The 15,145-nt window shown below is 38.4% G+C and overlaps 1 protein-coding gene across 2 annotated transcripts in view; it reads left to right on the forward strand.

Annotated features, from left to right (window-relative positions):
* Window positions 1-15,145, forward strand: part of UNC13C (unc-13 homolog C) — a 589,653-nt gene that overhangs the window by 452,035 nt on the left and 122,473 nt on the right. For both annotated transcript variants that reach the window (XM_068536284.1, XM_068536278.1), the window contains one exon: window positions 13,695-13,821. In XM_068536284.1, coding sequence (XP_068392385.1) covers window positions 13,695-13,821 — 127 coding nt within the window. The remainder of the gene's footprint in view (window positions 1-13,694; window positions 13,822-15,145) is intronic.

A 15,145-nucleotide genomic window follows, 5' to 3' on the forward strand; every position in this document is an offset into this window, starting at 1 on the left:
GAACTGGCAAAATGTGACAACAGTTGGTACTGGTCTCTCGTTCCTGTCCACAGAACTGTAAATATTAGCTGATGGTGCACGAGAGACATGCAACGTAAAAGAATAGAAACTAATTCCTATGAGTGTGAAAGCAATTCTTTTTTTTTTTTAACATCTTTATTGGAGTATAATTGCTTTACAATGGTGTATTAGTTTCTGCTTTATAACAGAGTGAATCAGCTATACATATACATATATCACCATATCTCCTCCCTCTTGCGTCTCTCTCCCACCCTCCCTATCCCACCCCTCTAGGTGGTCACAAAACACTGAGCTGATCTCCCTGTGCTATACGGCTGCTTCCCACAAGCTGTTTTACATTTGGTACTGTAAATAAGCTCATGCAACTCTCTCACTTCGTCCCAGCTTACACTTCCCCCTCCCCATGTCCTCAAGTCCATTCTCTACATCTGCATCTTTATTCCTGTCCTGCCCCTAGGTTCTTCATGACTTTTTTTTTTTTTTTTTTTACATTCCATATATATGTGTTAGCATACGGAATCTGTTTTTCTCTTTCTGACTTACTTCACTCTGTATGACAGACTCTAGGTCCATCCACCTCACTACAAATAACTCAATTTCGTTTCTTTTTATGGCTGAGTAATATTCTATTGTATATATGTGCCACATCTTCTTTATCCATTCCTCTGTCGATGGACACTTAGGGTGCTTCCATGTCCTGGCTATTGTAAGTAGAGATGCAGTGAACATTGTGGTGCATGACTCTTTTTGAATTATGGTTTTCTCAGGGTATATGCCCAGTAGTGGGATTGCTGGGTTGTTTGGTAGTTCTATTTTTAGTCTTTCAAGGAACCTCCATACTGATCTCCATAGTGGCTGTATCAATTTACATTCCCACCAACAGGGCAAGAGGGTTCCCTTTTCTCCACACCCTCTCCATCGTTTACTTTTTGTAGATTTTTTGGTGATGGCCATTCTGACTGGTGTGAGGTGATACCTCATTGTAGTTTTGATTTGCATTTCTCTAATGATTAGTGATGTGGAGCATCCTTTCATCTGTTTGTTGGCAATCTGTACATCTTCTCTGGAGAAATGTCTATTTAAGTCTTCTACCCATTTTTGGATTGGGTTGTCTGTTTTTTGATATTGAGCTGCATAAGCTGCTTGTAAATTTGGACATTAATCCTTTGTCAGTTTCCTGTTTTGCAAATATTTTCTCCCATTCTGAGGGCTGTCTTTTCATCTTGTTTATGGTTTCCTCTGCTGGGCAGAAGCTTTTAAGTTTCATTAGGTCCTATTTGTTTATTTTTGTTTTTATTTCCATTTCTCTAGGAGGTGGGTCAAAAAGGATCTTGCTGTGATTTATGTCATAGGGTGTTCTGCCTCTGTTTTCCTCTAAGAATTTTATACTCTCTGGCCTTACATTTAGGTCTTTAATCCATTTTGAGTTTATTTTCGTGTACGCTGTTAGGAAGTGTTCTAATTTCATTCTTTTACATGTAGCTCTCCAGTTTTTTCAGCACCACTTATTGAAGAGGCTGTCTTTTCTCGATTGTATATTCTTGCCTCCTTTATCAAAGATAAGCTGACCATATGTGCATGGGCTTATCTCTGGGCTTTCTATCCTGTTCCATTGATCTATATTTCTGTTTTTGTGCCAGTACCATACTGTCTTGATTACTGTAGCTTTGTAGTATGGTCTGAAGTCCGGGAGGCTGATTCTTCCAGCTCCGTTTTTCTTTCTCAAGATTGCTTTGGCTATTCGGGGTCTTTTGTGTTTCCATACAAACTGTAAAATTTTTTGGTCTAGTTCTGTGAAAAATGCCATTGGTAATTTGAACGGTATTGCATTGAATCTGTAAATGGCTTTGGGTTGTATAGTCATTTTCGCAGTGTTGATCCTTCCAATCCAGGGACATGGTATATCTCTCCATCTGTTTGTATCATCTTTAATTTCTTTCATCAGTGTCTTATAGTTTTCTACATACAGTTCTTTTGTCTCCTTAGGTAGGTTTATTCCTAGGTATTTTATTCTTTTTCTTGCAATGGTAAAGGGGAGTGTTTCCTTAATTTGTCTTTCAGATTTTTCATCATTAGTGTATAGGAATGCAAGTGATTTGTGTGCATTAATTTTGTTTCCTGCTGCTTTACCAAATTCATTGACTAGCTCTAGTAGTTTTCTGGTAGAGTCTTTAGTATTTTCTATGTATAGTATCATGTTATCTGCAAACAGTGACAGTTTTACCTCTTCTTTTCCAATTTGAATTCCTTTTATTTCTTTTTCTTCTCTGATTGCTGTGAATAAAACTTCCAGAACTATGTTGAATAATAGTGGTGAGAGTGGGCAACCTTGTCTTGTTCCTGATCTTAGTGGAAGTGGTTTCCAGTTTTCACCTTTGAGGACGATCTTGGCTGTGGGTTTGTCATATATGGCCTTTATTATGTTGAGGTAAGTTCCCTCTATGCCTCCTTTCTGGAGGGTTTTTGTCATAAATGGGTGTTGAATTTTGTCAAAAGCTTTTTCTGAACATATTGAGATGATCATACAGTTTTTATCCTTCAGTTTGTTAATATGGTATATCACACTGACTGATTTGCATATATTGAAGAATCCTTGCATTCCTGGGATAAACCCCACTTGATGACGGTATATGATCCTTTTAATGTGCTGTTGGATTCTGTTTGCTAGTATTTTGTTGCGGATTTTTGCATCTATACTCATCAGTGATGTTGGCCGGCAGTTTTCTTTCTGTGTGACATATTTTTCTGGTTTTGGTATTAGGGTGATGGTGGCCTCGTAGAATGAGTTTGGGAGTGTTCCTCCCTCTGCTATATTTTAGAAGAGTTTGAGAAGGATATGTGTTAGCTGTTCTCTAAATGTTTGATAGAATTCGCCTGTGAAGCCATCTGGTCCTGGGCTTTTGTTTGTTGGAAGATTTTTAATAACAGTCTCAATTTCAGTGCTTGTGATTGGCCTGTTTAAATTTTCTATTTCTACCTGGTTCAGTCTCAGAAGGTTGTACTTTTCTAAGAATTTATCCATTTTTTCCAGGTTGTCCATTTTATTGGCCTATAGTTGCTTGTAGTAATCTCTCATGATCCTTTGCATTTCTGCAGTGTCAGTTGTTACTTCTCCTCTTTCATTTCTAATTCTGTGTCTGGCTAGTGGTTTATCAATTTTGCTTATCTTCTCAAAGAACCAGCTTTTAGTTTTATTGATCTTTGCTATTGTTTCCTTTATTTCTTTCTCCTTTATTTCTTCTCTGATCTTTGTAATTTCTTTCCTTCTGCTAACTTTGGGGTTTTTCTGTTCTTCTTTCTCTACTTGCTTTAGGTGTAAGATTAGGTTGTTTATTTGAGATGTTTCTTGTTTCTGGAGGTAGGATTGTATTGCTATAAACTTCCCTCTTAGAACTGCTTTTGCTACATCCCATAGGCTTTCAGTCTTCGTATTTTCATTGTCGTTTGTTTCTAGGTATTTTTTGATTTCCTTTTTGATTTCTTCAGTGATCTCTTTGTTATTCAGTAGTGTATTGTTTAGCCTCCATGTGTTTGTATTTTTTACAGGTTTTTTCCTGTAATTGATATCTATTCTCATAGCGTTGTGGCCAGAAAAGATACTTGATACGATTTCAGTTTTCTTAAATTTACCAAGGCTTGATTTGTGACCCAAGATATGATCTGTCCTGGAGAATGTTCCATGAGCACTTGAGAAGTAAGTGTGTTCTGTTGTTTTGTTTGTTTTTTGTTTTTGTTTTTGTTTTTTTTTTGGCTGTGTTGGGTCTTCATTGCTGCGCACAGGCTTTCTCTTGTTGCAGCTAGTGGGGCTACTCTTCATTGCGATGCGCAGGCTTCTCATTGTGGTGGCTTCCCTTATTTCAGAGCACAGACTTTAGGTACGCAGGCTTCAGTAGTTGTGGTGCACAGGCTTAGTTGCTCTACGGCATGTTGGATCTTCCTGGACCAGGGCTCGCACCCGTGTCCCCTGCATTGGCAGGCAGATTCTTAACCACTGCACCACCAGGGAAGCCCATATTCTGTTGTTTTTGAATAGAATGTCTTATAGATATCAATTAAGTCCATCTTGTTTAATGCATCATTTAAAGCTTGTGTTTCCTTTTTTATTTTCATTTTGCATTATCTGTCCATTGGTGAAAGTGGGATGTTAAAATCCCCTACTGTGATTCTGTTATGTCAATTTCCCCTTTTATGGCTGTTAGCATTTGCCTTATGTATTGAGGTGCTCCTATGTGGCGTGCATAAATATTTACAATTGTTATATCTTCTTCTTGGATTGCTCCCTTGATCATTATGTAGTTTCCTTCTTTGTCTCTTCTAATAGTCTTTATTTTAAAGTCTATTTTGTCTGATATGAGAATTGCTAGTCCAGCTTTCTTTTGATTTCCATTTGCATAGAATATCTTTTTCCACCCCCTCACTTTCAGTCTGTATGTGTCCCTAGGTCTGAAGTGTGTGTCTTTAGACTGCATATATATGGATATTGTTTTTGTATCCATTCAGCCAGTCTGTGTCTTTGGGTTTTAGCATTTAATGCATTTACATTTAAGGTAATTATCAATATGTATGTTCCTATTTCCATTTCCTTAATTGTTTTGGGTTTGTTATTGTAGGTCATTTCCTTCTCTTGTATTTCCTGCCTAGAGAAGGTCCTTTAGCATTTGTTGTAAAGCTGGTTTGGTGGTGCTGAATTGTCTTAGCATTTGCTTGTCTGTAAAGGTTCTAATTTCTCCATCAAATCTGAATGAGATCCTTGCTGGGTAGAGTAATCTTGGTTGTAGGTTTTTCCCTTTCATCACTTTAAGTATGTCCTGCCACTCCCTTCTGGCTTGTGGAGTTTCTGCTGAAAGATCAGCTGTTAGCCTTATGGAGATTCTCTTGTATGTTGTTTGTTGTTTTTCCCTTGCTGCTTTTAATATTTTTTCTTTCTACTTAATTTTTGATAGTTTGTTTAATATGTGTCTTGGTGTGTTTCTCCTTGGATTTATCCTTTATGGGACTCTCTGCACTTCCTGGACTTGATTGACTATTTCCTTTCCCGTATTAGGGAAGTTTTCAACTATAATCTCTTCAAATATTTTCTCAGTCCCTTTCTTTCTCTCTTCTTCCTCTGGGACCCCTAGAATTCTGATGTTCCTGCCTTTAACGTTGTCCCGGAAGTCTTTAAGACTGTCCTCAATTCTTTTCATTCTTTTTTCTTTATTCTGCTCTGCAGTAGTTATTTCCTCTCTTCTGTCTTTCAGGTCACTTATCTGCTCTTCTGCCTGTTATTCTGCTATTGATTCCTTCTAGAGGATTTTTCATTTCATTTATTGTGTTGTTTATCTTTTTTGTTTGCTCTTTAGTTCTCCTAAGTTCTTGTTAAACGTTTTTTGAATTTCCTCCATTCTATTTCCAAGATTTGGATCATGTTTACGATCATTGCTCTGAATTCTTTTTCAGACAGACTGCCTATTTCATCTTCATTTGTTTGGTCTGGTGGGTTTTTACTTTGCTCCTTCATCTGCTGTGTGTTTCTCTGTCTTCTCATTTTGCTTAACTTACTGTGTTTGGGGTCTCCTTTTCACAGGCTGCAGGTCCGTAGTTCCCGTTCTTTTTGGTGTCTGCCCCCAGTACCTAAGGTTGTTTCAGTGGGTTGTGTAGGCTTCCTGATGGAGAAGACTGGTGCCTGTGTTCTGGTGAATGAGGGTGGATCTTGTCTTTCTGGTGGGCAGGTCTGTGTCCGGTGGTCTGTCTTGGGGTGTCTGTGACCTTATTATGATTTTAGGCAGCCTCTCTGCTAATGGGTGGGGTTGTGTTCTTGTCTTGCTAGTTGTTTGGCACATGGTGTCCACCACTGTAGCTTGCTGGTCGTTGAGTGGAGCTGGGTCTTAGCATTGAGATGGAGATCTCTGGGAGAGCTTTTACCGTTTGATATTACATGGAGCCAGGAGGTCTCTAGTGGACCAGTGTCCTGAACTTGCCTCTCCCACCTCAGAGGCACGTGTCCTGACACCCAGCCTGAGCTCCAAGACCCTGTCAGCCACACGACTCAGATGAAAAGGGAGAAAAAAAGAAAGAAAAAAATAAAATGAAATAAAGTAAATTTATTAAAATAAAAAATAATTATTAAAAATTAAAAAGTAACAAAAACAGAAAAAAAAGGAAGACAGAAGAGAGCAACCAAACCAAAAAACAAATCCACCAATGATAACAAGTGCTAAAAACTATAATAAAAAACAAAACAAAACCAACAGAACCCTAAGCCAAATGGTAAAAGCAAAGCTATACAGACAAAATCACAGAAAGAAGCATACACATACACACTCACAAAAAGAGAAAAAGAAAAAATATATATACATATCATTGCTTCCAAAGTCCACCACCTCAATTTTGGGATGATTCGTTGTGTATTCAGGTATTCCAAGATGCAGGGTATATCAAGTTGATTTTGGAGATTTAATCCACTGTGCCTGAGGCTGCTGGGAGTAATTTCCCTTTCTCTTCTTTGTTTGCACAGCTCCTGGGGTTCTGCTTTGGATTTGGCCCCGCCTCTGGGTGTAGGTTGCCCGAGGGCATCTGTGCTTTGCTCAGACAGGACAGATTTAAAGTAGCAGCTGATTAGGGGGCGCTGGCTCACTCAGGCCAGGGTGGGGGGGGGGGGGCTGCCGGGGGGAGGGAGAGGTATGGTATGCGGAGAGAGACTGCCGTGACAGAGGCCGGCGTGAAGTTGCAACAGCTTGAGGCATGCTGTCTGTTCCCCCCGGGGAAGTTGTCCTTGGATCACGGGACCCTGGCAGTGGCAGGCTGCACAGGCTCCTGGGAGGGGAGGTGTGGAGAGTGACCTGTGCTCACACACAGGCTTCTTGGTGGCTGCAGCAGCAGCCTTAGCGTCTCATGCCCATCTCTGGTGTCTGTGCTGATAGCCGCCGCTCACACCTGTCTCTGGAGCTCGTTTAGGCGGTGCCCTGAATCCCCCCTCCTCGTGCACCCTGAAACAATGGCCTCTTGCCTCTCAGGCAGGTCCAGACTTTTTCCCGGACTCCCTCCCGGCTAGCTGTGACGCACTAGCCCCCTTCAGGCTGTGTTCACGCGGCCAACCCCAGTCCTCTCCCTGGGATCTGACCTCCGAAGAAGCCTGAGCCTCAGCTCCCAGCCCCCACCCGCCCCGGCAGATGAGCAGAGAAGCCTCTGGGGCTGGTGAGTGCTGCTCGGCACCGCTCCTCTGTGCGGGAATCTCTCCACTTTGCCCTCCGCCCCCCTGTGGCTGCGCTCTCCCCCGTGGCTCCGAAGCTTCCCTCCCACCACCCACAACTCTGCCCGCAAAGGGGCTTTCTAGTGTGTGGAAACCTTTCCTCCTTCACAGCTCCCTCCCAGAGATTCAGGTCCTGTCCCTATTCTTTTGTCTCTGTTTTTTCTTTTTTCTTTTGCCCTACCCAGGTACGTAGGGAGTTTCTTGCCTTTTGGGAGGTCTGAAGTCTTTGGCCAGCATTCAGTAGGTGTTCTGTAGGAGTTGTTCCACATGTAGATGTATTTCTGATGTATTTGTCAGGAGGAAGGTGATCTCCACGTCTTACTCTTCCGCCATCTTGAAGGTCTTCCCCTCAAAAGCAATTCTTTAAGGAGAAAACTATTAGTAATTCTTATAAGGTTTGTTTTTTGTTTGTTTTTTAGCAGAGGGGGTTACTAAAACCCTGATAATTTGAGTTATCATATCACATACATTCTTAGGAACTAGAAAAGATGGTCTCCAGACTAGAGCAAAACAAGATTTCATCGTTTTAAAAGATAATTGGTCTCCTTCTTTTCTCCTTTCTTGTGTTTATCCTCAGTAGGAGGGACGTGGTAGGTGGGGAAGAAGAGTTGGGGGGCCTACCTACAGTGTGGCTACAGCACATTAGACAAATAGAAGTGTTCCTTTCCTGGAAATGTGGGAACAGCAGGAATGAGGGGAATGTAGGAGGGCAGAGACCTTGCAGAGTCCAGGAGAGTGGGTTTGGGGAGGGCTGTAAGCTCTGAGCAGAGTGTCCAAATAGGGAAGAAGGCAAGACTGCTGCATTTATGGAGAAGTGAAGTGTAAATGGTTAAGCAAATAAACTGCAGGTCCTGTCTAGAAATCTGACTGGGGACTGCCCACAGCTGCTTTTACCTACTCTCCAAAGTACAGAGGCGACTTCATTGTAAGGGGCAGAGATTGGCAAACCTTTTCCTTTTATGACACAACATAGGGTTCACCCAAACTTGCTACCAGAACATGAGTAGAAAGAGGAAAAAACCCAAAGCCTTAATTGGAACCATAGTTACAAAATTTTGCAAAGGAGACACATCTATATTAAATAGCATTTCTTATATGAAGTTTTGTTTTATATAATACGTATCATCTGGCTCAAATTCCTCTTTGTGCACTGAACCACTAACAGCAAATAATTTCTGTATTTAATTGTTCACCTAAAACGTAAAATTGGGCTAAATTCATCTCCTCCAAGAGACCACATCCTCCTGTACATATCAAATCACGGCACTTGCCATACTATATTAAATTCCCTGTTACATGTCACCCTTCTTCCCTAAGCTCTGTGCATATGGGTCCTTCATCTTTATCTCTCTAGTGCCTCCCATGTGACCTGGCACAAGCTACACACTCAGTAAACATTTTTGTTATTAGATGGAACTGGGTTACCCTTCCCTCAGGATTCTGATAATGTGCAAAAACTCTTAGAAGAGGTAATACATTTCCAGGCTCTCACCTCTAACACTTGCAAAGACAAGAGCATAAATGGAGGTCCACATAGCATAGACCTAAATATTTATCATTTCTAAATCAAGCTAATAAACTTTTAAATGAAATGTGTTCTATCGTCTTACCTCAAAAAGTCAACTTACTTTCGGCCTTCCCTGGTGGTGCAGTGGTTAAGAATCCTCCTGCCAATGTAGGGGACACGGGTTCGAGCCCTGTTCTGGGAAGATCCCACGTGCCGCGGAGCAGCTAAGCCTGTGCACCACAACTACTGAGCCTGCACTCTAGAACCCGAGAGCCACAACTACTGAGTCTGCGTGCCTAGAGGCCGTGCCCTGCAACAAGAGAAGCCACTGCAATGAGAAGCCCGCGCACCACAATGAAGAGTAGCCCCCACTCGCCACAACTAGAGAAAGCCTGCACGCAGCAATGAAGACCCAACGCAGCCAAAAATAAAATTGAAAAATTTTTTTAAAAATAAACTTCCTTTCATATTGATACAATAAAAAAATTTGGACCAGTTATTTTTTAATATGCTGAAAGTTGGCAAAATATCAAAGATAGCAATTGAATTATCAACATGCATATTTTGGTGTCCTAAGAGGCAATGTTTGTGTTTTCCAGTGAAGATACAAATAAGTCATAAATTATATTTTTCTTTCAGAAATGTATATTTTCACCTTTATTTCAGCAAAATGACTAATTATGCCATTATAATAAAATATTTCACATATTTTGTGTTCTATTTACAGTGGCACCAAATAATACATTTCCAAAGTCACATGATGTCTGTTGTCTTTAATTCTTTCCTGTTTTAAAATATTTAAGCATATCTTTGAACTTTTAAAAATTTCTTCTCAGCCTTTTTTTTCTTCTCTGAGGTTACATGTTTTCTATTCAATCTCAGTTTATATGCACTCTTTTTTTTAAATTGAGATATAGTTGATTTACAGTATTATATTAGTCTCAGGTGTACAACATAGTGATTCAAAATTTGTATAGATTATATTCCATTTATAGTTTTTATAAAATATTGGCTATATTCCCTGTGCTATATAATACATCCTGTGGCTTATTCATTTTATATATAGTAGTTTGTACTTCTTAATCCCCTACCCCTATCTTGCCCCTCCACCTTCCATCTCACCATCTTAACCACTAGTTTGCTCTTCCTGTGAGTCTGTTGCTTCTTTGTTGTATTCATTCATTTGTTTTATTGTTTAAATTTCACCTATAAGTGATAACATATGGTATTTGTCTTTCTCCTTCAGACTTATTTCCCTAAGCGTAATATGTTCCAGGTCCGTGTTCTTGCAAATGACAAGATTTCATTCTTTTTATGGCTGAGTAATATTCCACTCTGTGTGTGTGTGTGTGTGTGTGTGTGTGTGTGTGTGTGTGTATACACCACATCTTTGTTATCCATTCGTCTGTTGATGAGCACTTAGGTTGTTGGCATATCTTGGCAATTGTAAATAATGCTGTTGTGAACACTGGTCTGCATGTATCTTTTCAAATTACTGTTTTCATTTTCTTTGAATGTATACCCAGGAGTGGAATTGCTGGATCATATGGTAGTTTGATTTGTAGTTTTTTGAGGAAACTCCATTCTGTTTCCACAGTAGCTGCACCAATTTACATTACCACAAACAATGTACTAGGTTTCCCTTTACTCCACATCCTTGACAACATTTGTTATTTATGACCTTTTTGAACATAGCCCTTTTGACGGGTGTGAGGTGATACATCATCGTGGTTTTGATTTGCATTTATCTTATGATTAATGATGTTGAGCATCTTTTCCTGTGCCTGTTGCCATGTCTGTCTTCTTTGGAAAACTGTCTATTCACGTCTTCTGCCCAATTTTTTAAATCAAATTGTTTGGGGGTTTTTTGATGTTGAGTTGTATGAGTTGTTTATATATTTTGGATATTAACCCCTTATCAGTCATACAATTTGCAAATATTTTCTCCCATTCAGTAGGTTTTAGCATTTTTGTTGATGGTTTCCTTTGCTGTGCAAAAGCTTTTAAGTTTAATCAGGTCTCATTTTTAAATTTTTGCTTTTGTTTCCTTTGGCTGCAAGACAGATCCAAAAAAATTATTACTGTGATTTATGTCATAGAATGTTCTACCTATGTTTTCTTCTAGTTTTATGCTTTCCAGTCTTACATTTAGGTCTTTAATCCATTTTGAGTTTATTTTTATATACAGTGTGAGAAAATGTTCTAATTTCATTCTTTTACATGTAGCTGTCTAGTTTTCCCTTTACTGATTATTGTGGATATAGATGATTTTACTACTTTTGTTTTTTAACCTTCCTACTAGCTTTGTACATGGTTGATTTACTACCTTTACTGGATACTTGCCTTTACCGAGGAGATTTTTCTTTCTGTAATTTTCATGTTTTTTGTTGTGGCCTTTTCTTTTTCACTTATAGAAGTCCCTTTAACATTTCTTGTACAGCTGGTTTGGTGGTGCTGAACTCTTTTAGCTTTTGCTTGCCTGTTAAACTTTTGACTTCTCCATCAAATCTAAATGAAAGCCTTGCCTGATAGAGTATCCTTGGTTGTAGTTTTTTCTCTGTCATCACTTTAGTTTCTGCTTAAAAGTCAGCTGATAGCCTTATGGGAGTTCCCTGGTTTCTCTTCCCTTGCTGCTTTTAATATCCTCTCTTATATTCAATTTTTGCCATTTTAATTACAATGTGTCTTGGGGTGGTCCTCTTTGGGTAGATACTGTTTGGGACTCTCTGTGTTTCCTGCACTTTGAGGTCTGCTTCATTTTCTAGGTTAGGGAAGTTTTCAGCTATTATATCTTCACATATGTTCTCTGCCCCTTTCTCTCTCTTCTCCTTCTGGGACCTCTGTAATGTGAGTGTTAGAATATTTGATGTTATTCCAGAGATTTATTAAACTTTCCTCATTTCTTTTTCTTTTCTTTTTTTCTTTTATCTGTTCAGCTTTGGTGATTTCCACTGCTCTATCTTCCAACTCACTGATCCATTCCTCTGTATCATTTAACCTACTGTCGGGTCCTAGCAGTGTATTTTTCATTTAGTTATTGTATTCTTCATCTCTGTTAAACTATTTTAACTTCTGGATTAAAGACCTAAATGTAAGACTGGAAAGCATAAAACTAGAAGAAAACATAGGTAGAACATTCTATGACATAAACATAGTAATAATGATAATATTTACATACTAATAACTCTGTTCTTCCATTCTTCTCTTGAGTTCTTTGATCATCTTTACAATCATTACCTTGAACTCTTTCTCAGATAGACTGCCTATCTCCATTTCACTTAATTCTTTTTCCGGGGTTTTATCTTGTTCCTTTGTTTGGACCATCTTTCTCTGTCACCTCATTTTGTCTGATTTGCTGTTTTTATTTCTATGTATCTGGTAGGTTGATTATGTTTCCTGACCTTGGAGAAGTGGCCTTTTGTAGGAGATGTCCTATGGCTCTCAGCAGCCCACTCCCCACTGGTCACCAGAGCTGTATGCTCTAGGGGTGCCCCTATGTGTGTGGATCCTTCTGTTGTGGAGGGTAGACTACTGGGGGCAGTCTGGTAGGCATGGCTGGCTCCCAGTCCGGTTGGTTGCCAGGCCCATCCTTGCACAGCGGCTGCCAGTCACCTAGTTCATAATTTTGTCTGGGTGTTTGGTCTATAGGTACTAGTATATTACTCTTGTTTCTGTGTATAGATGTGTTTTCTCTCTGTCTCTGCCTCTTTCTTGGTTCTACAAATTGTCTTGAATTAGTCATTGCTTAGATAATTTGAAAATGTTCGATTTGGGGTTGTGTTACCTCTTGTGTTTATTATTGGGATTTAAGTCTCTTTATAGTCAGGTTTTGAAAAGCAGGGATGACCTCAGTTACCTTATAACAATCTAATTGCTTCAGTTAGTGTTTTTAGCCTGGAATATTAAGTAAAGGGCGTTCCTATTATAAATTAAAGCCCTTAGCTTGAAGGAGATTCACAGACCTCAACCAGAACTTCTCAGAGGACACTTTCAACCTACATGTAGTTAGGGATATTTGGGGTTTGGTTGTGTCTATACTTAGAGCCAGAATTGGCCAACATATTAATATTGAGCAGAGATAAATGTGTTCAGTAACATTATTTTTGTCTCTATTCCCCAGTACTATATGTTCAGATCAAAGTAACAGTTTTAAGCTATACTTTTTGAGCAAGAGAGAGAGAAAAAGTCGCATATTAGAAAATCCTGCTATATGGGAAAAGAATCTAAAAGAGTGGAGATACATATATATATATATATATATATATGATTCATTTTGCTGTACACCTGAAGCTAACACAACATTGTAAATCAACTATACTCCAATAAAAATTTTAAAAAAAGAAAATCCTGCTAAATAAATGTCAAAAAAAGGTCACAGCGTGCAAAATAATTTTTGCTGAACTTAAAAGGTGAAGAAGAAATCAGCTGGCTTAGAAGTTAAATATATTTCTTCTCCTTAATTCTCTAAGTATTAAATATCCAGGCCAAAAATGCAGTCTACTCATTCACATCTCCAGTATTAATCAGGGATTATGCCTCCTAGTTTGATTCATGTTTTATTCATGCTTACAAGTTTTCATTCTTTCTGGCACTTTGCATCATGCTAAAAGTAGTCAAAATGTGAAAGCTTGCAGATAAATAGAAAAATGGTGATACATTATCACTCTTTAACTCACCAGAATTCTCACCTTTTTCAGGAAGGCATATTAGAGCATTTAAGTCATTTCTCATTACTGCCTGAGCTATTCTACATAGGACCTAACAGATGATTTTTGCATTTTGTAAACTTTCAGGTCTGTCTGTAGCAATTCAATTTGCTTTAACCTCAGATATGTTATTTTTTTCCTTTTTGAAATACGAATAATAAAAGTAGATTGGAACACAGCATTGTTGGCAAAGCAAACTTTATTAAATATTTGACTTTATCCGTTACAGAACATGAAAAGCAGCGGTTATGCAAGAGCACAGATTATATGAATTTGCATTTCAAAGTGAAATGGTTTTATAATGAATATGTGCGAGAACTTCCTGCCTTCAAGGATGCCATTCCTGAATATTCCTTGTAAGTAGTGATTTTCACCTCCAAGTTTATTCTCAATTCATAGTCCTGTAAAATTAAACCTGAATTATGCAGCCGTAAAATCTCTTCACATAATCTTCATTTGAATGCTGACATTTCTGTCATAAAATTAACATTAAATGATTTGCATACTTTTGGGAACCATATTTAATTGAATTGTGTTGCATTTTTCAAGTATGACTTACTTGGATATTCAACTCAAAGAGAAAGAAATACATAATACATAATACACAGTGGCTCACATGATGAAATTATTTCTTGTAAAAGTGCTTGAACTCAAATTTTGTTGGGAAAATGAGGGGTGCTTGTGTATTGATCTATATAATCCAAATCACTCTTTATTTCAAACCTAAAAATGTCTTAGATATTTATATTTCTAAAATAGAAGTCATTATTAAACAGGTAACATTTTCAGAAACATGAATCTATCAGATACAACTGTAATCACACAGATTTATAATACTCTGCATTTTATATTTGTCAGAATTCTGTTTTATTCTGTTGAGGGAGGGCTTCCAAATTCTAGGCACTATGCCAAGTATTGTAGGACAATAGTGAATAAAATAAAGGCCTCACCTTGAAAGGAGCTTATACTCAAGGAGATAGTGTAAGAACAAAAATCCTGCTAAAGCAAGGCGAATTGAGATAATTACTAATTCAAGTAATATGAGCAAAGTGCAATGGGGTCTCACAGAAGAGAGATATTACCCCATTTCAATGACTCTACACAGTATTTATGGATGGGGTAGCATTTGATACAGACTTTGAAATGTTGTTCTGGCTATGGCAAGAAAACGAAAGGAAAGTTATGAGCATAATTGTGGAGGAAGGAATACGTGGGCTATGGTCCATGGGAAATAGTTTCATTTCAGTGGAGTACAGGGTATCTTTACAAAATTAGTAGAAAGTAATGTAGGAAATGTGGTTTTGAACTAGATTATATAAATACTGTGAAGCTTTTACCACTTTCATTAGGCATTGTGGGGGTTGGAAAAGGTAGAGAATGGAGGGAGGTAGGGAAGGGATTTAGAAGTTAGTGAGTAACGTAGTGATGAGATTAGAACTGCCCATTTATTTAACTTTTCTCATAGAAGCTTATAAGATAGAATTGTATACTGGGAGAAGTAAAAATTTTATACACATAACAGAGTGATTGTAGTAAAAATGTAAAGGATGAAGATGTATGGGAGAGAAATTTCAAAGATAGAATTTACAGAATTTGTCAACTAAAGACACATGAGGATAAAAGAAAGAAGGAAGAGTTAAACATGGAGTACATGTGCCTAAGCGTTGGTAGTATCGTTGA

Source organism: Eschrichtius robustus, chromosome 1, assembly GCF_028021215.1.
Source record: "Eschrichtius robustus isolate mEscRob2 chromosome 1, mEscRob2.pri, whole genome shotgun sequence".
NCBI classification, from domain to species: domain Eukaryota; kingdom Metazoa; phylum Chordata; class Mammalia; order Artiodactyla; family Eschrichtiidae; genus Eschrichtius; species Eschrichtius robustus.